This window comes from Phalacrocorax aristotelis, chromosome 2 (assembly GCF_949628215.1).
Source record: "Phalacrocorax aristotelis chromosome 2, bGulAri2.1, whole genome shotgun sequence".
In the NCBI taxonomy this organism is placed as follows: Eukaryota; Metazoa; Chordata; class Aves; order Suliformes; family Phalacrocoracidae; genus Phalacrocorax; species Phalacrocorax aristotelis.
In genome coordinates this window covers 153780929-153806944 of record NC_134277.1, presented here as the reverse complement: position 1 = coordinate 153806944, position 26016 = coordinate 153780929, and the positions used below count along the sequence as shown (strand labels likewise).

The 26016-nt window shown below is 42.4% G+C and overlaps 1 protein-coding gene across 7 annotated transcripts in view; it reads right to left on the bottom strand.

Moving 5' to 3' along the window:
• Positions 1 to 25010, bottom strand: part of COL14A1 (collagen type XIV alpha 1 chain) — a 126169-nt gene extending 101159 nt beyond the window's left edge. For 2 of the 7 annotated variants that reach the window (XM_075085691.1, XM_075085692.1), the window contains exons 1-5: positions 24526 to 24789; positions 20749 to 20867; positions 14946 to 15062; positions 14096 to 14239; positions 10992 to 11078 (exon numbers count right to left, since the gene is read on the bottom strand). In XM_075085691.1, the coding sequence (XP_074941792.1) occupies positions 10992 to 11078; positions 14096 to 14239; positions 14946 to 15062; positions 20749 to 20867; positions 24526 to 24713 (655 nt within the window). In that variant the 5' untranslated portion in view covers positions 24714 to 24789. Of the gene's footprint in view, positions 1 to 10991; positions 11079 to 14095; positions 14240 to 14945; positions 15063 to 20748; positions 20868 to 24525; positions 24829 to 24896 lie in introns of those variants that run through there. The other 5 variants (XM_075085694.1, XM_075085693.1, XM_075085697.1 and 2 more) reach the window with 5 other exon arrangements.
• Between the last annotated feature and the right edge of the window lie 1006 nt (positions 25011 to 26016).

The following is a 26016-nucleotide window of genomic DNA, read 5'->3' as shown; positions in this document are numbered from 1 at the left end:
AACAGTCTCTTGCTGCCAGCAGAATCCAGCCATGCCAGTGCACTGTGGATTGGATGGATGCTCAAGAGCTAACGACTTGAAGAGATGAAAAGCAGTCTGAAGAGAATGAAAGACCATTCATTCAGCTGAGCTTCTATTAATCAGTCATTCAAGAACGTGAATAGCAGTCACCCACTTCAACTAAGAATGGATTGCATAAAAAAAGGTCAGTGCCTTAGGGAAAACTACCAAAGAAAAAAAGAGCCCAGGCAGGACGTTTTCAGCTGGTAATGGTTCAGACTTACCAAGTGTTATACATATTTACTGTGCAGAGCTATGAGGTCAAACATCTTATAACTCAAGGGTTATGAACCTGAGGAGTTCTGATATTAGGAGCTGGATCACTTCATGACAAAATTGAAACTTACGTTTAGGTCCGAGATAGACTAAGTCTCTTTTTCAACTCTGAAATAGTTGAAGGAGAACTAAAAAGCTTTTTTTATTATTTTTCTGAGCTACAGATTGCCTAGATATCTCTGTCAGCACTGTGTCTACTTCTCAGTGAAGTAGATGCATTCAAGGAGAGCTCCTAAAGAGGGGCAGGGAGGGAGACTGGATAACAGAAAGGCAATCTGTCCAATCTCCAGCTTCTGCCTGGTATGGAACACTGCGTGAGTGCTAATGCACAACCACAGCCATTTATATGATGCTAACATACTGGCAGCTAGAAGAAAAGCAGTTCCTCCTACAGAAAGGAGGAGCCAGGAGATAATTTCTAAAGCCAAGCTTTTTATTTTCTGAACAACTGAAGAATGTCTGACATACACAAATTGAAGAAGGTATCCAGCAACCTCTGTGTTAATACTCAATCTCAAACCAGGCTAAGGTAAATAAATAAAATTATTCACAATTTTACAGATATGCAAAACAGACTAGGCAGTTACCAAACATATACAAGATCCTTCTTATGTTAAGATCAACCCCTCTCCCCCCATCTTTCTCTCTGTTCCTCTCTCTTCCCTGATCTCACTTCAGTCTTCCGTCAGGATCAAAATGCGCTACTCAAAGTGAACCCTTTCCCAATTCCAGCCTTCATAGCCACTTTTGGGTCTTCAGTTTCAACCTTGCTTTCTCTCAAGAATATATTTCTCCCTTATTCAGATTATTTCAAAGCACTTGCAAATAAACTAATGGCTATTTAGTTTGGCCAGATAGCAGATATAAATGCTGCAATCTCTAAATGTAGCTTGCTTGGTTTTCTCCAAAGCGACTACCAAAATGATGGCACAGGAAAAGCATTTAAGATTTCTGTCCATGACAATGTTAACACTTCCTATCAGATTTTCCAGTCGTGGGAGGCAGGAAGCAGGAGCCTGCTGAAGGATCCTGGCCAGGTCCATAAAAGTATTGCCATTGCAAAAGGAAATCCAAGTTACAAGTAGTAGTCAAAGGATACAAAAGCTTAGCTATGTCCTCCAGATAAATTCATCTGAGGAACTCCTGGAATAAGCATTGATCATCCACAGCACAATGAGCTAAACTTTCCAGACAGTAAAGGGGAGTTTTCCCAAGAGTTTCCTTGCAACAGAGGCCTGCTGTAAGTCCTCCAGCAACTAACACGGAATTTCTGATCTATAAAGCTCTGCATGGTGGCTCACACGTTTATAGGCTAGCTTGAAAATCTAATGGATGCCTCTCATCAAACTACCTTCTGAGAAGCACAGAAACCAACATGGCTTGGACAGGGTATCCTAAATTCATATGTCAAAGAAACCTGTGGTATATTTTGACAAGTCTACTTCATGTCCTGTTTCTAAACAGACATTTGCATCACCTGAAGTTGAAATAGAAGATGATGTCCACGAGGAGTCACACAGAAGAATAATGGAAAGCCATCACTCGCATGGCACAAGTCAATAGTCGCTGTCAAAAAAAACCATGCTCTGCCAGCCTAGCATGGATGGGGGCCTGCTGATAGGGTTGCTGGGCAGGTTCTAAGTGGAGTCCAGAGCAGATATCTTTCAGAACCACATCACGATGCTGATCTGACAAGCAGTGAAACCACTGACACACCAGACTGGCTGCAGGCATTTAAATGAGTGTCCTACTGGCAAAGATCTGATGGTCAGGTGCTGCTTTCACTAGTGAAAGCTGAGACAGGATGCATCATGGATCCTCTGCTTGGGCTAAGGTTGGGCAGAACAAAGTCAAGTGAGTCCAAAGCCAAAGTGACAGTCTGAAACCAAAATAGGTCTATGAAATTATTCCTGGGCTAAGCAGCTTCAGAGTGGTCAGGAGACCGTGGTGAGGGGAACATAATTATAAATGCTTGCCAAAGCTTTGTGGTGGTCCAAAATGTTCTCAGGATGCTGCACCATGGTCCAAGCATTCCCCAGCCTTCTCAAGGAAGACATGGGGATCTGAGGCCCTGCCCCTAAAGAAGCATAGACAATAGATTCATTTTTCTGTTCATATTACCTTTAATTGATAGCAAATGCTAGAACAAGCAGGTATACACCACACACAAGAGCTATTCACAATCAGGTCAAAGGACTGATGTCACTGCATGCCACACAGTGCTGAAGAGCAGTTTTTGGTAAAGCCTACTAAAATCCTTGCACAGGACCCAAAAGTAAACTGAAAAAAAGCAGTCCTGAAGTAACATAACAGCCTACACAGAGCGCATGCCCCCAGCTGTGAGGCAGTTAGATGACAGCAAATGTGCATCCAGTTTCATATGTCACAAGGTAATACATCCACATACCCTCTACAGATGCTGCAAAGATGAAATATTCAAGTCTCAGTATGATGTATGTACATCTTTTAGGAAAATGTAGACAGTAGCCTACCATTTAGACAAATGCAATCAAAAGATCTAAACTTCACCATACTTTTTGATGCAGACTTTAATTTACACATGTTCAAAAGTGAACCCTGTCATATTGAAGTACTCCACAATGTTTGAAGAACTTACCATACCTCCAAAGTAGGAAATATATCTTTCCTTATTCTGCAGCATCTAAGAAACTGATGCTAAAGACTAATGGCCAGGGTTATGTCTACACTTTGTAATGGAGAATGAGGTAGAAGTCCTTCAGCTAGCTAGTTCTGAGCAGGCTAGTGCATTCACCAGGGAGAGTGCTGCACTGGACAATATAGCTGCACTGCTATCTGTTCTGTCACAAAATTGGTTGCATCTCGTTCAAGCAACCCTTCAACATTATACTGCACTGCATTAGAACAACAAAAAAAAAAAGAGTAAGCAGAAACTTTAATTAAAAAGAAAAACTGATCAGCAAATACTAATCATGGAATTATCAAAAGTCACAAGATACCTCCCTGGTGACCTTGTGCTTTACCTACTATGCAGCGTCAGGCCAAGTAGTTCAGTGTTTGCCCCTTGTATAAATACAGCATAGACCCAGAAACTAAACATTAATTACAGGGGTCTCATCTTGCTGGTGTCTTCCAAGATCCCAAGATCAGCAATATACTTTCATAACTTGTACTTACTTCATAGCATGGTCTGTTCATGGTTCAGACTGGTGGGGGTTACTGCTTGTGGGGTAACGAGACTTTTGGGATACAGGAAAGAGTATCTGGGAATTGTACAAGATTTAGTATTATGTGTTTAGGGGAGGAACCAAAGGCAGTGAAAGGGAGGGATCAAGGTAGTTTGGGGAGGAACAAGCATGGGAAAATAGAAAGATAAAGGGATAAAGGGGGCTGGTTACATCTATACAGATGGCTGGTTAGTACCTGTTTGGCCAGGCCCTGCGCTTGATCACCCCAGACCTACTGGGACTACATGCTCAGTCCTGCTACTGGTTGGATCTGAGGGCATGGAGCTGGGGCAACCCTGCATGCTCCTACTGGTCCACAGGATTCAGTGATCCCTAACACAAGACAAAAAAGAAATCATGTCGACAGTGGGAGAGCCAAGTACGTTCCAATAAACTTTTCTTTTACCCTCAGATTGCAGAAGTAGATTAATGTGCAAGGGCTGAGAAGATAAGGGCTGTTTAGGAAGAACAGAATGGCACTGGGGGAAAATGCTCACTCAACAGTTATGATCTCTCTCTTCTGCTTGCTCATAATACCAGAGCTAAAGCACCCCCCAGAAAGCTCAGGGAAACACTGTAAGGCCAATTATAGGTTGCATAAAGACATGGTTAATGAGTTCTATAGCCTAGGAGTTCAGTCAGAAAAACGTCATGACTAAAATCAACATTTGCAGTTCCACTAGCCAGGATGAAGTGAGTAAAAGTATGAAACACAGCCAACGGAGCAGAAATTCAGAAGGTATTAATTCCTGTGGCTTAGTCAAATGCCTCATAGCACTCATTTCATGCTGTCTAGTAATACTTACTGAAGCATCTGACATTAACTGAACAGACAAGTTAATAAATTAGATAATTAGTCTCTTTTGCTGAATAGTATCTTAATACACCTCTCTGTGGATTTTTCCCTACTCTGCTTAAATAGTGCCATTCAACAGCTACAGAATGAATGTCAAAGCTTATTTGCATCAAAGCTGATAGCAGTATGGGAAGAAGAAAGCAAATCAGTGTATTTTTCAAGTTTACTGTACCTCTCATTTCTATCACTATCTGAAGACTGATGTGACATCACTGCATGAGTTATAATAGAAACCTGAGATACATATACCATGTCAATTTGAGGAATGATACACCTTTTGCATTATCTGATAGCATGCATAGCACTGGAAGAAAAAATATTATGGAAAAAACAATCAGAAACATTTACTTTGAAAGACTAGAAATAATGTAAATAATAGTATCACTAATAATGTAGAATACATTGGGAAGACAAAAATCAAGAACTATTTCACTGCAAAACAGAGTACTTTGGACATGTCTACACAGTTTTTGCAGGCAGCTGAGAACTCCACCTATTTTATAGCACGCTCACCTAAAAGAAACTGCAGACATACTTATTCCTATTAATACTTAGCCGGTAAGTGTCATATGACAGATGGCTTCAGGTCTCTTTCCTGGAGACTTTATGACACTGAACACTGAAAGTGCTAAAAACTTGAAATTTTGTACAATAAAACTAAAATCTTTTCTCTGTGCAGCACTGAGTAGTGAAGAAAATAAAGAGGAGAGTGGGACCAGCAGGCGTCAGAGGGAACTCCGAGTGAACAGCCATTCTCCACGATATTTATAATTCGTATGTATATATATCTGCATGCATAATAATAATTTCACTAATAATATTAAACTTACTAAAGGTCACTAATAATATTAAATTATTTCAAAGGAAACATTTGTTTATCCTTACCGGTCATTTTTACCTCTTCCTCAAGAACTTTTATATTTAAGTTAATATACAAATGCAGGAATATCTGACACAAGAAGCCACTATTCAGTGTTTTTATCATCAGTTCATGTTTTATTACCTACGCAAAGATAATACAACCTGACATCTGCACCTCTCTTATGGCAGGCAAGGTATGGCATTAAACAGCTTATTAAAAACAGCTTCTGCAGTTTTTTCCTATCTCTGAGGCCCACTACGATTTCTACATTATTTTTCACTCGCCCAGTGTCTATTTTTTTTCCATTCCCAAGTTGTCTTTTCTATACCCATGACCCAACAGATTAGCAATAGATTTTCTGTCCTAAATTTCTACCTGCTTGTCTCAATCTTCCACAATGAGAAACTCAGATCTGGCATTTATTGTCAGTCGATTTATCCCAGAGCTTCCTCCTGTATACCCCGTTTGGGTAGGGAACTGAGGGGCAATACCCCTTTTCACAGGTCATCCAGCCGCCCTAGGGCCACTCAAATCTTCAAGTGGGGCCACACTCAAAAGCCCAGGCAGCTTGGGTAATGTTCTGCCAGTTTGGTTCCTGGCATGTGGTAAAGGTGACTCCATTAGAAAGAAGCACCTAAGGCATTTAAAAAGCTGCAGTTCTCTCAGGCTTTTTAAATAGGCCACACATCACTAGATTTTCATCCTGCCGCTAATAGACTTACTCCAGGGATGAAATACAATTTTCATTTGGGAAGGCTGCTCTGTGTTGTGCAGTGAAGATCTCCAACCTCCCTAACAAGTCATACTTAACCATATGATTATATTACACGCTCTTTACAATGAGGAAGTAACTGTTACATTGCAGCATACATAAATCACGTAATCTTTTATGGGAGCTTATTTCTCATTGTTTTAATAGTCTACAGTCTATATAAGTCTTATCCTGCAAAAACTTGATTCAGAAGAGAGATCTGATCCATACATGCTCTATGCTGTCCTAAATCATCCCAATCTGAGATTTGCATAAGGGAATTTTTGAACAGGACAGGTTTAAGACTCTGTGTTTTACTCTAGTAGAGCATGAATAAAGCACCTCTTATATTAGGTGTCTGTGCCCAGGTTTGGCAGCAGGGAAGCTGCAGGGGTGGGCTTTTAAGAAGAGGCCAGGGGCCATCCTGTGCCTGTCCACAGCTGGTGACACCTCTGGGAAAACATATTTAAGAAAGGGCATAAAATGCCAGGCAGAGAGAGGAGGAGGAGGGGGGAAAAAAAAAGTGAGAAAGAGCAGAGGGAACCCCAAGGTCAGAGGAGGAAGTGCTCCATGGTGGACACTGGAACACACACTGGAAGTGAAGAAAGATGCAAGAAGAAAGGAATGGCAGAGAGAAACCACTACATCCTGATCATAACCCCTCAACACCCCTTTTGCAAAGCTTGCTTCCTTTCTGAAGGGACTTGGACTGCATGCAACCTGCAATGATAACAAGGGAGGAGGAGTCTGGGAGGAGGTCAAGTTGAGCCTGGGAAAGCAGGGAGGAAAGCTGCTGTTTCAGTGTTTGTCTTCTGTTTCCCACTACCCACATTAGCATTTTTTAAATTATTTTAACCGGCAATAAATTAAGTAAATTTTCCCCCAGTTCCCTCTGTTTGCCTACCATGGTAATTGGTAAGCAGTCTCCCTGTCTTTATCATAACCCATGAGCTTTTTCATTCCTGTTCTTCCTCTTTTCTCTCCCATCCTACTGCAGAGGGGAGTGAGCAAGCAGCTAGGTGGGAGTTTGGCTGCCAGCCTTGACTAAGCTACTATACCTCTCAACTAAAAACCCCCTAAAAAAAAAAAGTCCACAGGCAAGAAAATAAAACTGGCCCTCAGTGTTTTGTTGTTTTCATGGAAATGCGTGGCTAAAAACGTTGCAGACGCAGAGAAATACTCTGCTGAGAAAGGATATAGTTGCATATTTGCCACATGATATAGTCAAAGCACTGTGATTCTCCCCTCCCCAAAGGGATTTGATTAGAGAATCACTCGTAGAAGCTCTCTGAGAAACTGTAAAACATCTGAGAAGGCACAGAATGTATTAACCCCTGTCGTCATACAGAAAGGAGCTTTGTACATGAGGGAGTTGGAGAAGCGCCAGGGTACAAGTACTCAAATATCAGCGTGTGCTGAAAGAAGCTGAGTCTGTGAGCTTTATCTCAACAAGGAGAAAAGGTTTCTGACATTATTAATATGAGCGTGCACAGCAGCGATAAATCACTAAGCTGAAAACTGACAGGTTCTGAAAAATACAGAAAGGAGATTCAAGACTTGAAAGCAGTTGTGCAGAAGAACTAGAGAAGATTTCTGGAAGTCAAATATAAAGTGAACATTTGACGGATGAGTGCTAGACATTAAACCCGAACTAATTTGGCACAATGACATTACTGGATATACACTGGAGGTCTGGTTGAGATAAGAGCATAGTACCTAGAGCACAAAAGGAAGGAGTAAATCTTTTCAAACTACTTGAATGGGCAAGACACAATAGATGAAAGAGTTTAAACCCAGATTACTGAAGCTGCTGGAAAAATTACTAGCAAGCCCCACAAGGCACTGACAGAGTTCCATAAAGACAGAGCAAAACCCAAATACAATCTAATTTAAGGACAGAAGAAAAAGGTAGGTTTGGCAGTTTAGAAGACATCCACAACTACCACCACCACCTAGAGCCTCAGACAGTTGGTAATCAAACAGCAGACAGCTCTGCAGAATCACTCCTTCAAACCACAGATGAAAATAGGACTAAACAGCTTTGAAACCATCTGGAATCACCAATATAGACATCCATCTTGTATTTCTTAGTGAAGAGCTGGTTTCTATGAGTAGAAGGGTTATGGTGAAATCTTTGTCCTACTGAAATTGAAAGTGAAACTTCTGTGTTTTATGGGGTGACCCTGCAGAAAGTATTTATAAAGAACAAGATTCTATGATTATGTGCCTTTCACTAAAATAAGCAGGATACGTGAGTTATCACAATGCACAAACTGGACCTTGCATTATTGACAGAGTCCATGTGCTTTTTCATATACACTAACAAGTGTATTGCTGCGCTTTATTAGTTTTGTACCAAAACGTTGATTTTTGATTTTCTGGCCTACTAAATGTCAAATATGTCCTACTATCCACACTGGAGAATCTTGCCCAACAATTCTCCATATGCATGAGAATGATGATTTTTGCCTTTCTAAGGCTTGCAAAGACACTCTAGTTTCCTCTTATATAAGCATCCTTCTGTAACAAGTGGGGCAGATGTTCACAGAAAGCACCTCCTTACATCAAAACTGGACTCAATACCTGCAGAAATGGTGAAAAGGCTTTTGCTATTCTTTCAGTCAAGAGAAGAACAGAAGCCACAATACCAGTCTGGACAATGGTTGTTTCCAATTTGTTTTGTGGGCAAGGATTGCTCTTGTTTTCAGATACTACACTACCTAGTAATTTATTTTGTACTGCTAACTCCTAAGGTCTTACCAACTTGATCGAGTATATAACACAGAAGATATCAGGGTTGCTATTAAATCTATCAAATTTAGCCATATACTAAATTGTTCTGAAACCAATTAACTGCTGGCCTGAATTTTAGGTCATACTCAAATCATTTCCTGTCAAACACCTGCAGATGATCAAGTTATTCTTCATGGTTTTGCCATAAAATTTTGCTCTTGTTTCTTTAATCCATTTCTTTCAAATACTTTTTTTTTTTGTTTTAGCCAATTTCAAACTGAGGTGCAACAGCCTTTATATGTAAAACTAGGGAAGTTTTGACACCATTACTGTTTGTGTAGCAGTTCTGAATTCAATTCTGTCCCAGCTATGCGTTTTTTGCTGATGCCGTTATTTCTGCACAATGTTTTTGCTTGGACTCTCACCCTACTCCCACTGAAGTCATTCAGTTGGAATCTCCATCACTTTGAATAATCATTATGCTGCGCAAAGGGAAGAAATATGCAATAGCTAGACAGTAGGAAAAGTAGTCTATTACTTTACATTAAAATATAGCTGGGTTGGGAATAGGGCTAAACAAAATCAAGAATTCATAAAAATTAGCATAACGTGGGTTTTTTGGTCAGTTTTGCTGATGGAGAAGTTTAAGTTTTACCTGTCTTTCAAATATATTTTCTAGTATTTTCTAGTTTTCTAGTAAAACTTGCTGCAGTAAGCATAAGGCAATAGCTTTTCACAAGTGCTGGATGGAAGTATATTTTACTCCGATACAACCTGCCCCAATACAACTGAAGAAGTTTAGATAAGTAAAAAGTTGTGCAGGGAGGAGGAAAGCGATTGAGCTAAAGACTTTGCAAGTAAACAAGACTCATAAAAAGGGATAGCGCGCAGATCCAGTTTCCTCTTGCCAACTGTATTTTTGCCCCTACTCCATGAAAAAGCATAAATCCTCTCCCACAGTCTGGCAGACACTTTTCTCTGTCTGCATTTAATCAACGTTTTCCTATTACAGGGCCAGTTTTCCCTCCTTCAACTTTTATCACTTGTTGTTCATTGAGAAAACAAATCACATTTTCCTTCTTCAGTTCTCTCATTTCTTCCAACTCAGTCTTCCTCTAGACATGAAAGAAAGATCACCCACCCACTACCCCATCATGCACTAGCAGGTATAACTTGCTTCTTCAAGTATTGTAAATACTAGCTAACATTTTCCCTGATGTACCCAGTGCGATTAATTGAAGGGTGCCTTGGCTTGAGAAATGCTATATGGAAACAAACTTGTACACTGTTAATAAACACAACATGACACAAGTATGTATGGTAAGAAGAAAAAGCCACTGAAGTGAGAAAAATCTATATGGGTTTCAAGGAGCTTTGAGTGAGGCCTTTGATACTGGTATTAGGAGGAGACAGAGCTAAAAGGGACGGGAGAAATGGGATCCTTGAAACTGTCCAATTTATTCACAAAGAGACTATTTAAGGTCATATCAAGCTGTTCTTGCCTGTGCTTGTTCTGTACATCATAAATAACCACTGAAGGGAATAATTACTGTTGGGGTTACTTCATAAAGAAGATGCTGTTTGAATTTCAGAATAACAGGAAATAGAGTTATATATTAAGCTTGAAATAAATTTTACTGTCCATACTTGACAAGCTTCTTATGACAAGCAATATCACATTTCACCAGAAGGTTGGCTCCTCGCAAACAGACAAAATGAACTCCTTTTTTCCCCCCATACAAAACATCCCAAATATTTTTGTGTTATGACCTACATTAGGGCAGAGTTATCAAGTTATTATGTGCCTAATTATAAAATAATATCAATTTGACCTTAGGTGGAAATTAATCCCACAAGGCTGTCTTGCAGTCAAGATGATACAAAATAATAATTATGTATGCACACACACGTGTGATTCTTTCACTACTCAAAACGCACCCAATGGGGAAGTACAGGCAACTGGATTTTTCAGTGCAGGTTCAAAGACTGCTTTTATGCTATTCATGGTGGTATTTAGTGCTTACTGTATGAAGTGGTAGAGCAAAACAATGAACTAAAAGCAACACCTCTGTTGTAGCAACTCTCTGATATTCCTGAAAATACTGATTTTTTCCCTTCTGTTTAACTTAACCCTGGGAACCAGATTTAAAGCCCTGGTTTAAGGAAAAATCTATACAATGGACAAGTTAAATAAAAAAGCTGATTATTTTCAGAATATCACACAAGTCATATGTGTTATGATCTGACCTTCTGGAGCTGGTTTACTCGCATTTGTTTTTTCTGGATCCTTCACCCTGGATTTACTCGTTTCTTTTCTTCTCTCTATATCTTTAACTGAAAAGTAAAGGGGAAAAATAATCAATCAAACTAGAAACAGTGCAGTCAGAAGCATGTAATTTTCTTCATCCACATAACGAAGTTGCATGCAACATCTTGCAACATGCTTAGGTAACAAGTGACTGTTACTGGGTTTTCCCCTCCCTCCTCTTGGGTTTATTCTTTTTATGAACCTTTCCCCATCCTATCATCATTAAAGTTCTCAAAAGTGACCCTCCTCACACAGGAGAGTCCAAGTATGGTGACATCAGCACCTAAGCCCACGCTGACAAGATCCAGCACTGGAAATATAGTCCAGAAAATTGACACAGCTAGCTGGGGAAAAGTCCAGCATTGCAGAGTTCTACTCCAAGCCATTCAACACAAAAGCACATAAGCCAGCTGTTACATTATCCTCTTTAAAAAAATCAGCTTAGATCCCATGCCCAAATCTGTGTTCAGGGCACCAAATACTCTCACGAGAGCAAAACTGCTCTAAAGCTCAGACTTCAACAGTTTCCTGCCCCACAAGTGGGTGGGATACCTCCCTTATTATGTCCCAAAGCTCTCCGAGCAGCCAAGCAGAACCCAGCTTCAATAACAATTCCTAATATTGCATTAGTTGCCAGGATCACTCTACTCGTAGTCTGAAAGGTTCTGACAAAATCATAAAATCATTGCTAAAGTCATGTATCAGAAAAAAAAAAATTCCTCACTAATTTCCTTAGAATGCTAATTGGTGTCAATGCCCCAGCTGTCTACTGTGGCCAGGAAGAGCTTAAAAGAATGAAACAGAAAATAAAATTCTACTCCAATTAAAATCTTTAGTTTATGTAGAGCTGGATTATGACCAACATTCATCCAAGCAGGCACTGAGTCTTAGCCAGGATCAGAGTCTCTCTGTGCTACGTCATTCAAAAAACGCTGTGAGAGGGTAGAAGGTGGTTATCTTTCTCTTGAAACAAATAAAATAGACAAGTATTCTGTTTTACTGAGGTAGGAAAACTGGTGAAAAAAGATAACTGAAGTTTTGACTCCTCTCCTTACTAGCTCAGCACGTGTATCTGTACATCACCTCTACCTTTAGTGAATGGTTGTGAAACTGATTCAGAAGCAAATTCAGGTCCACGAGCTTGCTGAGGAGTCAGCTTTTACCTAGGTAGATCTTGGTTATTAGCTGGGTTACAGATAAAGTCACAATGACACCAGGTCTTACCCAAAAGTGTGGGTTTAATCCTTACCTAAACAAGCCTCCGACTAAAATAAGAGGTGAAATTACCAGAATAATACTAGTCACAAAGGATGCCATTGCTTATTCTTCTAGGCGCGTTCCTTTGTGAAAAGACTAAGAGCAAGCTAAGAAGCTGCTTGATGACCTCCTCTAATGCTAGTGCTGTTGATTGGCAAGTCTCCAGAGAAACAGCACAAAAGTCTGAAAATGTTCGCAGGAGACAAGTTGGTCACATCCTGACAGAGGTTTCTGGATTTGGGAAAGCCATTGCTTTCCATGTCAAAATTCTAACCACCTAGGAAGAACAGACAAGACGATACCAGTCTTACATATTTGCACTGAAAAAAAAAAAAACTTATCTAGTGCATGTTTGTACATCTGCATTTTAAAAGGAAAAAATTCCCCAGTGATCTTTGTTAATTACATACTATGTACAGTAACTTACAAGCAGCACTAGAATAAGAAAGTATACCTGGCCATATAAAGAGGGATACTTTAACAATAAAATTTTATCATAGGCTTGAGAATTCTTTGTACATCAGTTACAACTTAACAGCATTGAAAACACACTTCCAACGTACTACACCATAGCATAGTCTCTGCTTTGTATACGTTTGACCTTTTCTCATCTCAAGAATTAGTGACCACTGGTCAGAGAAGGGGAAAAAAACCCTAGAATACAGGATAGCAAAAAAGGACTTGATTACATCTGTATCTTGTTTTACTCATGCAAGGAAACACACTGTGAAATTAAACTCCATCCTTATTAAGTACTACATGTTTTCACCTGCAACAAAGGAAGAGTATACTAAATAGAACATAACCCCCATATTCTTAAATTGAGTTGCCAGCTCTACCTTTCCTGAAGTCAGAGGTAGTTTAAGAGACAGACACACCTAATATTATAGAAGCTGGTGCAGCTTTCTCTGGGCTGCTCTTTAATGCTAAAGTGATCTGTGGTTTTGTGGGTTTCCTAACCAGGATAGAACTTAAAAGTAGTAAACACACAGTTGCAGTGATGAAAAGCTAGAAAGACTTTGACACACACCACATCAAGCAGTCAGCATATTTTATCTTGTGCTCGTTCTAAGAGAAAGGAGGTTTAGGAATGACAGTGAGAAACACTCAGTATCAAGGGAATTCAGTAGGCTTTTAACTGTACTCCCAGACTGTCACATTTTTGTCTTTATCAACCAAGATTCCACTGATCATATTTAACTGAACTGTTTAAGATGCAGATCAAAACAAATCAGCTAAGACATACATATCACTATGATATAGACGTTAAAAGTATGTGTTGGTCAGATAAAAAAAAAGTCTGAAGCATAATTTGTAAATGTATTTGACAGCTGAAGATGAGTAAGAATTTAGCTTTTCATAGTGTCATTGAAGTAGCCACTAGTCACCAGTTGGCACAGCTATAACAATGTTTTAATAAACTGGACAAAGGGAAGGAAATTTTTTAAATATCAGAATATAGCACTTCCCTTCTTGTTTCCGCTCACTGAAGATTGCTTTCCACGAGATATTGGTTAATCTCATAACAGAATGGAGAAGAAAAGGATGCCAAGCCAATGGAAACAAAGATAGCCCAAAGCAAGAATCTCCTGTGCAAGGGCAACCGGATCAATTCCGGCCTCCAGCTGTGTATGTACTAGTTAAAACCTGTGGCTCTGATTAGCCCTCCATCACAGAAGAAGCAGCTTTTCCATTGTCCCTCCTTGCATCAGACTTTATTACAATTTACAGAAGTTACACTAAATATCTGATAAATTCTGCATGTCAGGCATAAGAAGACACATACTTCTGAACTGGCCTTGCGCTGGCTTACTCTCCTTGTCTTCGCTGAATGCAATGACCTGAAGGGCATAGTTTTGATCTGGAATAAGACCTTGAATAATTGCTTTGGTTGCAGTGTTTTGAAGAATTAATTGATTAGTTTTTCCACCTGTAAGAAAAAAGACAAAAAACCCATAAATACATAACTTTGCTTTTCTTACAGCATGGAGAATGTAATGACTTAAAACTACCTCAAGCTCTACAACGAGTGTAAAAAGTGTTCCCACTTTTGGGACTATCCATACAGTCAGGCCAGATGGCATCCGAGAAAAGCAAGAAGTCAGCAGCCTGACCAAAGACACAGAACAGTTTTCTCAGATAGAAACACTCTAAGGTCAATCAGCCAGCCTTTGTATCTGGGCCTCATGGAATAGCCACAGTGTCCAGCAAAACTATTAATCAAGAAAAAAATAAACATTTGATAAAAAGCTGTCAAGTTTGGTAACACCCACAGGCTTTCACACTGCTCTGTGACTGGTTGCCAGTTCTGATCCTATCGTCTCCTACACTTCCTTACACCCCACTGGAAGAAAAGTAAAGACAGGTGATCGGTGACAATTTCCAAGAACTACATATGAAGCATAACTAGTATCCACTGACTTCTGCTACCTTAAGCATTCAGTTCCCATATTCTATGCCTCTGACCACCCTCTAGGGAAATCAATTTCTCTCTTCTGTTGACCAGTACTCCGTTATCCACAGCTTACTCGCAGTTCCTTGGTCCTGAAGGATGACACTAGTCTCCAAAAAGGCTGTTCAGCCTTAAGAAGACAGTCCTTTCACCTTAAAAGAGAACATACAGACATTTGTTTTACCTGAACTTGGAGTGACAAGCAGCTTATATCCAGTGAATTGCCCTTTGGGGGCTTTCCAAGAGATCTGTACACTGTCAGGACTGACTACATTATATCTTAGTCTGGTTGGTGGGGACACTGCAAGTGGGGAAAGAAAACAACATTTTAATTTCCAATAAAAAGCAACTGTCAATTTTAAACAAAAATAAACACATATAGGAGGACAACATAAAATTTTAATGATAAAGGATGCAAGTTATGCAAAATGTCACATACATCAGTTTATTAGTTTGTAAAATGACATCCCCAGGTGCACTACTTCCCTCAGACATACCTTTTATTTATCTTTATAAAAACAAACTAACAACCTAGCAGCAGAGGACAGAAAGACAAACAGTGTTAGATGTTAAGACTCTTAGTTTAGCAGGCAAAGCTGGTAATAAAAATGCTCTTTGTTAATATATGGGAATTAAAATTGCTCTCCTTGCTTACACTGACAATATGCATTACCTACCCTACCTACCTTGCATTACCGTGGGCATTTCCCCACATTTAAGGTCACTCAGGGCCAAATTTTCAAAGCCTTGTGAAGACACAATAACGAAGAGGAAAGATAGGCATGCACGAGGCAGAGGGAACATCAGCTGCCCAATTTGCAAACCTGGTGTAAGCGGCACACAGACTTGCCCAGCTGCAAGCACTGCTTCGGTCTCATCAAGACTAGCAGGCATGCACAGGCTAGTTAAGGTTTAGACAGGGGCAATCTGGATGGTAAGCAAATCTGGCTTCTATTTATATTGTGCCATCACCTAGGTTTCAGACAGAAGCAGCAGGTGAAATGAATAAAAGCATGAAATGATTGAGAAAGAGACGGCATTTCAGTGAAGCAACACACAGAGGAACAAATGGAAATCCACCCTACATGGCTACTGCAGTATCAGCCACTTTGTGTCTACGCACATGGATGCAAAGCTGTGAAAACCAGTTCGTCTGCTCAGGCAGGCTCCCCTGATGCTGGACAACACTCTACACAGCATTTCTGCTCTGCTTCAGGGAGCTGCATCCCTCCTTCACAGCAAACAACCAAAGCAGAGCTGCTAGTTGTGCAGCCTGTGGTACCCAAGGCTGTCAATAAGGGGAAACCTTCATACATTTGCATAGGGATTGGCTCACAGAACTAACTGATCTGGAGGGAAAGGCAGCCGGGGAAGCTACCCAGAGGCTGAACAACAGAAAGGGCTAGAAAAGCTTAAAATAATCCTCTATCAACCTTCCCCCTCCTCTCCCCACTACTTCCACAACCCCCTGAACTTTCTACTTCATTTTCCAAACCCCTACTATCTCTGCCACTACCATCCTTATGGTTTCTCTTACAAAGCGTAAGTAATAAGGGAAATTATCTTAAGGGGGAAAGCAGCGATTTCTTTTCCCCAGAGCCCAATATAGCTCTTCATTGACTAGGCTCATGCCCACGGTTTGTTCGTCCACTAGGTATAATAAACCAACAGTTCTCATGATTTTCCGGAGATTTAAGGATTACAGCATATGGAGCGTCTGAGTCAACAGGCAGAATGTGCTAGCCAACAGCCTCTGGCCTCTCCATCTGACCTGCTACAGTCAATGCAGCTCTGGCACTAGCAGCAGCCAAAGACCTGTCCTGAACTGATTACTTTTTCCTACGTGCTTTTTTTCCAACGGCTTGGGGGAAGAAAGAAGAGGGAAAGAGGAAGGCTGCAGTTTTCTGAGATGTGGGGTGGTGTTTGTTTTCATGTCATCTACCATTAAAAACATTTTGCATCTTTGAAGCAAAAATCTGGAGGTTTAATACAAGAGATATATTCCCTTGCATCCAGCCAATCAATCCATAGGGGACGGTTTTGCCAGACCAAAGGCAGGTTCTGCAGTTCTCTGTCTTGAGGGACTTCTGGAACATCAGAACACAGAAAACAGAGTACATAAGCACCAAGAACAGCTTAGTAACAGCTCCGCATTCTCAAAGACTTCAGAGAACAAACTCAGGAAGAGAGGCAAGGGGACAGAAACAGCAGGTAGCACACAAATTCCACACACACAACACAGTACCAGGTTTCCACCCAAACAGTGCATTTCCCCAGTTGCTGGGCACAAGCTTATCAGACCTCACCTCCAGACTGCCTGTCACCTCCCTGATGTTTAGAGAAAGAGAGGCTGCAAGCAAGGGTGTGTGCAGGAATCACTGCAAATACAAAACTAGCTCTTTGAAAATTTGGCCCTCGTATTGCAAAATTTTTGCTGGGCAGGTTTCTGCAAGAACATTCAGCATGCTATAATTGTAATAAAATGACAGACTACGGCAAAAAGTTTTGAAAGCCAAGCAGACTGTAGTTATGGATTACAGCTTTTAATTCATTCTCAAGATTCATTCTGTCTTTAAGCTACACATGAATCACAATGAATTGGGGCTGAATGAACCAAGAGTGACAAATCACACCTAGATGTTTGCAAAGTATGCAATTCCTTTTATTATTTATTTCATCTAAGGAATAGCGAATAAACTTTTGAACAATGACAGTATGCAAGCGTTAAAATGCTGCACATTTTACCCACATTAAGTGGTAAATTTGTATGGGGATTAAGAGGCAGAGCAGAGAGCGGCAAAGTAGCACCAAGGATTGACAAAAAAAATCATGTCTTAGAATTTCAGAGTTCATTTTCTCTGCCATCTTCTTCCTTCCCCTGTCATTCCACTCTGCCCTACACTTTCAACTTAACAGTTTACAAAAGCACGTTCTAACAAAGAAGCATAGTTCTGGCCTAATTGCTATTAGCCATCACCAAAACAGGTAAATTTTGGGAGCCCCTAAAAAACAATCACAGATCTTACAAGCAAAGAAGGAGACAACCACCAAAGTTTTTCTGTTTACTACAGAGCTACAATGTGAAAGACTAGAAAAGTTGTGCCAGAATAGTCTTTACATAACTCGTCAATTTTCACTAGGTACTTTTTGCATCAAAGGTGGCAGTGCAAGGAAACAGACATCCCCACACTGCAATTAACCATAAGTAAGAAAAGAATTATTCACCAGACAGATACTCAACTGCGTCTTAGTTGTGCAAAGACTAACGTTCTGGCATAGAGAAGTACATATAGCTAAGGAAGTTAAAAATCTAACACTGGAACAGACAACAAAATATTGATGGGAATTACTACACATTCACCAACCTGAAGAGGATATCTTTATTTCTTTGGACCTTTATTGTCTGTGGAACAAAATCTCATTTCTTGCAGAAAGGGAAAAAAATTAATCCAAGCTGAGACAGTTAACTGATAAAAATCAGTAGCTAGAGCTTGTTAAGTGGTTTTACAGGAATGCAAAGTGAATGGCGTCAGCAACATTAGAGCAGTCACCCAAAAGAACACTACAGACAAGTTCAAGGCTTTGGTTTATGCCACCAGATAAATCAGCCCTCCAAATACATGACTCTTGTGGACAACTAGAGAAAGAGTGTTTTGAACTATTCAGTATCTTAATGGAAAGGGAAAAATAGCATAAATTGCATATATGCAGCTCCCGAAGACATCCAATAGTCTAAGATTGGATACTAATGAAACCTTGTGGCTTCAAATTAACTTTTGTCATAAGAATTGATCAAGTTAATATGCACTGCAATTACATTAGTAACATGTGGAAATTATTGCTACACAAAGAAAAGTTTCCATATTTAAATATAGAAGGAAAATTCTTAAAGCAAGTTACTTTATGAATAAATGGAAAATTCTGAAGTGTTTTTCTTGCCCAGCACTATTTTTGTGCACTATATAAGAACATAAGTAGACAAAAGCTGGATTTTTTTTTTTGTTGCTGTTATTTAAGTGATGTTATGCTGAATGAGGAAGAAACAGCAGTGATGAAAGACTAATTGTTCTTGAGTAAAATTTGAATGGCACTATGTGGTTTATAAGGCATTCAGGCAATAAGCAAGATAAAACCATGTAGCTCAACACAGATAACTCCTCAGTTGAAGGAATAAGTTGTACCTTCAGGCATGTTGACTTCAGTCTCCCAAACATATTCTCCTTTCCAAGAAGTCACATTACACACCTTTACCTCAGCATCATTGCCAAAGGAAGGAAACACAAGCTGGAACTAATACCAGCTCTTCCTACACCTTGGCAGAGTGTACAATTTCTTAAAACAGACAAACATACTGTTAGTGCTGTATTAAATTGTAAATAGCTAGCCAGCTGCATGAAGAGTTTACTGCAAGGGGTGGCAACCTTAAGAAAGAATTTGAGAAACGTCTTATTACTTTAAGTGCAGCAAGAGATATTTTTATTCTGTAAACACAGAATAGAGACTTCATATCACCTCATTCAACAACATAACAGTCATTTTGGGCCAAGGCAATAGTTCACTTAGCTTAGTACCACACTGCTGACAGCATTCAGCAGCTGATGCTTGCTGCAAGAGTATAAGAACAAGGGAAGTATTGTTCTTTATTCATCAAGTACACCAACTCTAGCTTCTGCTGGTGTGATGACTGTGGAAAAAACTCTTTCTGACCTTCACTTCATTGTATTAATAGTTTGAGTTTTCTCCCTTACATATGATTGATTAAATGAACTTTAAAAAAAAAAAAAAAACAGTGGTGGGAAGAGCATGGTTTTCCAAGCTCAAGGAATTTTGCAAAACTTTCTGGAGATGGATCTCAATCCCCAGTCCTGTTTTGCAAATCTTAACCATATGTATTAGGACTGAAATACACAGCAAGGACTAACCATATGCTTTGCTTTATTGGCTCATTAAGTCACAAACATTCTAGACCTCATTTCTGAGCAGAACTGATGTGTTGAACATTGGGAACATGTATGAAGAAATCTTCATTCACCTCACATCGCCCACAGTAAACATTACTGCTTACATGTGTCCCTACATTCTAGGAAAGACTTGTAAAACGCTCACAGATTCCCACCTATCCAAGATGCTATGCTTCCCAGGGCCCTAGGGCCTCGCAGACTGGACAGCACTGCTACTTGCATTTACCAGAACTTGGAAAGCTTCAGGCTGCCACTACTCTCCGAATGGGCTCATGAATAATGCATTACACGAGATGCTTTAGAAACGACACAGGATCAAATTCTGCTCCCAATTATGCCTATGCAGTCTCATATCAAAGGAATTACATAAATACAGAGTTGAGAGAAACATCTTTCTTTAGAAGTCATAAAAACTCGTTGGCATTCTTCCTCCCTTCTTCTCCAAGCAATAGGATAAATTCTCTAGAAGTCAAGCCACTGCCAATATGATCCAACAAGTATTTAAGCCTAACAACCTCAGCAGTATCTTTTAATACCCACAAAGGAGATTTAAAAAGAAAAAAAAAAAGCTGCAGAAGTAGTCTGTGACATTTAACAGTCCTGTGCAATACCGTGTGATGTAAGTGTTACAATAGCTACTGTTCCAGCAAAGACAAAAAAATATATTCCATACAAGCTTAGTATTACAGCTGGTCCTTCAAACTTAGTTGATTACATAGCGGACATTCACATCAATTTCTGCTCAGTACTTTCACATAAAGAGTTTAAAAAAAAAAAGTGTTGCATATAACTCGTTTTGAAACACATGGATTTGCAAAAAGATTTATGCTATTTGAGATACTAGGTTCAAAAAGCACACACGAACATATAATTCCACTTCCCCCCTTAGATCAGCAGAAAAACTCCTGCTTCATTTCAGTAGTACTGGATCCACATCCTACTAAGAGGGAAGTGACACATTTGGAATAAAATAGTCTGTTTCTGAACATCAGAGTGAAAAACTCCACCTTCTTATTTATGCCTTACCTTGGCCCTGGGCATCACTGCTGAAGAAAGCGGTGACAGCTAAGAAAGCCAAGAAACAGCTCTGTATCTCATACTGACAAAGCATCTTCTTCCCCTCAATACACACAGTATCAGCAGATCTGAAAACACATAGAATAAAAAGACTTATTAAACCTGCAAAGATAAGGCATCCACTTTAATGAAAAGTATGGGCAAAATCTGTATTCCATTAAAAAAAATAATCAGGAATTTGCCATAGACATCAGTGGAGCCAAGGTTTCATCCTGACAGCAGTTCTATAACCAAAGCATATATTACCTGAAAGGGACAAAGAACCCCATTTGGGCCACTCAACAGTTCTGAAAATTTGGCCCATGTAAACAGAAAAACTGGTATTCTTTGCTAAGCATACATGAGCATTGGAAGTAGAGTCTGCTATGCGTAACAAGGTAAAATGGGTATCTCTGTACAATCCAACATTGCAAGCATCCAGAATGGGATGTTAAATTATGTATTTCAGGATTCTGTAATAAAAAGAGATGAGAACTGCCCTGCAAGCTTATCATAAAATAGCAAATGTGTGTACTCTGTAACCCCAGTGAAATAATCACTGATCAGTTCCAGTGAGCAATTTTGCAAGTCAGTTGTCAAAAAAAGGCAGAACTTTGTTCTGAGGAAACACAAGTCCTCTTCTCACTGTCCTCTACAGCCTACTCTATCTTTTCTGTTTTCCATCTTATTCAACTTAACCTGTGCTCTCTGTTGTACCACCTGGCACTTACAGTGACTAAAGCAGGCACAGCTCAGAAGGCATGCAGTACCTCAGCTGAGCAGGCACTAATTCTATTTGTATGTGATACCATGGTCAAAAACATTAAGTTAATCAGCTACAAACATCAACCCTTTAGAGTGCAGCACTATACAAGTGCTCACGGTAGTCCTAGGTGAACTAGTGGGTGCCATTCTGGTGCCAAAGAAGTAGTTCCTGAGTGGGTAATTTATCTGCCCACAGAAGCTAGGTTAAGAACAATACAAATTTCATTATCTGGACTTGGCCTTTAACACTTTCCAGTACAGTTATTCAACATACATAGAAGCACCTTTCAAGATGCATCAACATGTTCACAACACTGTGCTTATAAACATTTACATATCCCTCAACTTTACTACATAAGTTCTACTCAATTTTCTGAACCAGGAAGAATTTTTGCTGCCTTCTCCTGTTAGCATTTTACAGGAGAATTATATTAAGATAATTAATAGTAGATTCTTTCTGTCAACAGAGAGTCAGCATTTGAAGGTTTACTTTGGTAAATTTTGGTTTATGTATTTGTGTTGCACAGCCTTCCCATTTACCTCCTGTGTCATTTTCTCTAATATTCCCAAAGTACCATCATTGATTTTACCTTCCATGTTTTCATTGTCTTCTGAGGAGGGCACAAAGTAAGTGGTTCAACCACTATCTAATCCAAAAGCCTGACTGAAGTACCTCAACCATTATTAACAGATAAGAGAAGACCTACGTCTCCTTCTCTCTTCAAGTATTTACAGTTTGCCACAGTTATCCCAGGACTTGTTAGGTTTACTGTTGCAAATGCCAGTCATGAATGCTTGATATGCCACCGAGAAACACATAGGGGACTTAATCATCAAGAATTCCATCCCCACAAGAGGTAACCTAAGTTTTAGCCAAAGTATCAACGCATTTCACACTACCTAAATAAATATTTTGAATCCATCTCTTAAAAGGATAAAGCTCTCAAGACAAAGGGAAATAGCTAGATCCAGTAACAAAGACATGCACAAGGAACTTTGGTATTGCTGTGCCCAGTTCTCAGGACACATCCTCCAGATGGAATTCCAAAATTGGAGCAAAGTGTCCAGGCTTCCTACTACATGAACACAAAGGGTCAGGACACCCAAGGACTGGATCCAGCCGAGTCAGCAGACGGTTGCCTAGTGACAGGCAGCAGGAAGAATAGAGTTAAGTCCTAAACAGCCTGAAATGCATCCCTTGTGTATCTCACACTGTGTATTGATGCTTCTCCTGTCACTCAAGAATACAACCCTCAGGAAGTAAAGTTAGACCCTTGAAAGAGCAGTGTACAACTCATTCTTCAGTGCAGTCACCACTTATGATGTGGGGATTTCTCTACATGTAATAACCCAGACATTAAAATATTCACTCACAGTGGTGGCTCAATTCCCCATTTGCTAGATTTGATATAAACACTCCTCCCAAATAAGGTCTACAAATACTAACAGGTAATCCTGTGTAGAAACACTACTGCTGCTTTTAGAGAAAAGCCATTGTGCAGAAGAGTAAATTTTATTGGGATACATACAACAGGTGCTGGATGGCACAAGTTCACCTCTGCACTGACCCGCACTTCAAGGTTCACTTAACCGGGAAAAGCAACCACCAGTCTGCAGCCACCTTGTGGCTGACATCATCTGGGGATATAAATTAAATATCCTGTTCCTGTTGCTTTTTACATATTTCAACTTTTATTAACTATTTGGTAGAACAGTGATCTCACGGAATATCCCTGGCAGCAGAGACCAAACCCTCCCAGGCCGAGCCCTGCCCATGAGGGGAGCCCGCTGCCCGGCTGTGCTCCGGGAGGCCGGCCTGCCCAGGAGGGCTGCCCGGGCCTGGCAACAAGGCCCCTCCGCCCGAGGGAGCCACCTGCCCCCGAGACCTGCCGTCCCGGGAGTCACCCAGCGTACACCCCGTGCTCCGCACCGCCCTGGGTACGCCGCCCGGGCTAGGGGCCCGAGCCGCCCGGCGCAGCCCTGGCGCCCTTCCCCAGGGCAGGCAGGGCAGCGCTGCCCGCCTGAACGGCGGCCGGAGTTTACCGCTCCTCGTCATGGAGCGGTGCGGCCCCGCGCTCACCCTGTGCCCGGGAAGAGACACGCGTTTCTGGGGCCGACGTCCCGCTGGGCGAAGCGAGGAGCGGGACCTGCCCCGGCACCGCCGCTGCCTCGAGGGAGCGGCCGGGCCCACCGCCATCGCCGCCGCCCCCACACGGGACGGGCGGGAAGGCGGCCGAGGAGGCCGGCGGCGAGGCGCGGAGCCGCCGGCGGTGCCACGACCCGCGGGCGCCTTTCCCTCGTCCCTCTACAGCACCCGCGCCGGGGCTCCAGCGGGGCCCGGGGCGCCGCGACTCCCTGTCCCCCCTCCCGCCGACTCCTCTCCGGGGCGCGCCCGCCGCGGCTCTCCCCTTTGAAAAAGAGTTACCCCGGACGCAAGTTAAGAAAGCGCCAGCGGGCAGGTGGCGGCCTCCGCCGCGGCAAAGCGAACGACGGGCCCTGTGAGACCCAGGGGCCGCCCACCGGGAAACCCCCGGCGGCGGGGAGCGGAGAGCGGCCGCGGCGGGGCGGGCTCGCCTCGCCGGGCAGCCCCCGCTGCAGTGACACCCGCCGGGCGTGAGGAGCCGGAGCGGGGCGGTCTGCCTCGACGCGCCGCAGGAGGGAGCGGGCACCCGCAGCCGCGGCGGGACGCGGGCAACGGCAAGACCCTCCGTTTTCAAGTGTGCCTGGTTAGCTTTTTAAATTACGCTTATTTGTAAGAGCAAGGCTGTTACAGGATTTCCGAGGGGCTCCCCCCTCCTTCCCCGCCAGAGGCTCGCCGCCCTCCGCCCCGCCACCCCTCCTCCCTCAGCCCGCTCTCCCTCCGGGGCTGCGCTCCGGCCTCCCGGGCAGGTGGGTGCGTGGGTGGAAGCGCTCCTGCCCAGACCCCACGGCTCCAGCCCGCCGCCCCCGCCCGGAGGCCGCCGCAGCAGAGCTCACACCGACCTGCGCGGGCACCGGCGGGGGCGCGGCCGCTCCTCCTCACGCGGGGCTGCGGGAGAGACGCTGCTCTCCCCTCCGGCCGCTCGTCCCCTCGCTGCGCCGCATCCGATGAGGTGACGGGGGAGCGAAAGGAGGCGGGCAGTTATAGAGCAGAAGGTGGAAAGAAGGGGGGAAAAAAAAAAAAAAGGCATGAGCGATGCCGGAGACCCACCCCTCCGCCCCCGAGCCCGGACCCCGCGGCGGGGGCGCGGCCAGGTGCGCGGGGGGGCCGTGCCGGGCCGGGCCGTGCCGGGTGGGCTCCGCGGTGGGGGGAGGGGGGGGCCGGCAGCGTTACGCGGGCAGGTGCTGCCGCCTCCGCCTTCTGGCCTCGCTACCTTTTAACTCGTTTTCCTCACCCCGAAGTTCCTCGTTTACTTCGTTTGAAATGATTTGGAAGGTGCCCGCTCCGCAGCGCGGCTCGGAACGCAAGTATCCCCCGGTGCCGGGTGCGCATTAATGATTCACCGGGGAAATATTTATGCTAAAGTGCTCCAGCACTTGTCTGGCTTGGTATAAACCTTGATTAGAAGCATCCGTACGTATGTACATTTTTGCTGTATGCATAGACACTGCAACGGGGAGGTGAAACTGCAGAATCTAGGTTTGTATAGAAGTATGAGTTACCCTACGGTATTCCCTACTGAATTTACAATTAGGGCAACTACTCACAAAGTTTGTAAGTCCCGAGATTTTAAGAGGTGAATGAAAATACTCATTGCAATGTGCCCGGTCATCTGTATAAAATCACAAATGGAATCACCGAAGGACTGCAGCTAAGGACCAACGGGCGTTAGGTGGCCCAGAGACGTGCATCCCTTCCGCCGTGCGAGCAGCCGCCCCTCCTCGGGAAGGGCAGGGCTCAGGGACGTGCCTCTGACCGAACTCTGTAAAGCGGGTCCGTCCGTTGCTGAGCAGGATTCCCAGTCCTGCAGACTTTTGTCCAAAGTCACCGTGCACAGGTATCTTTCCACTGAAACTGCAGAAGTATTTGAGCTTTAGAGAAACTCTTTAAGTCCAATTGTTTTCTATAGCAAAGGTTAAAAAGCGTTCCTAGATCTAAAAAGCATCTCCCAGGTCTAGGAACCAGGGAGATCCTGTCTGCGGTACGGCCCAGCTGTGGGCAGCGGCTGACACCTTGCACCGGTCGAGAAGAGAGCAGCTCGCAAGAATAACAATTCCTCTGAGGCAATAAGATGTTCAGCTCGTTGATGCCAAATGTGATACGTTTTGTACATTTTCAGACCTTAATTTATGTATTTAGCTAAACAATAACGTCCAGAAGACAAGGCAGCAGTTGGATAGGTCTATTTGCAATGCCCTTGGAAACTCAGTAAATGTAGAGACATAAATCAGCCTAATCCATGACTGCTTGCCGGCTCATGTATTTCAGGGAAGGACGAGGAACAGCCTGCCAAAGGGAGAGTCTGGCTCCCTCTCCCTTTTTTTTTTTCCCGG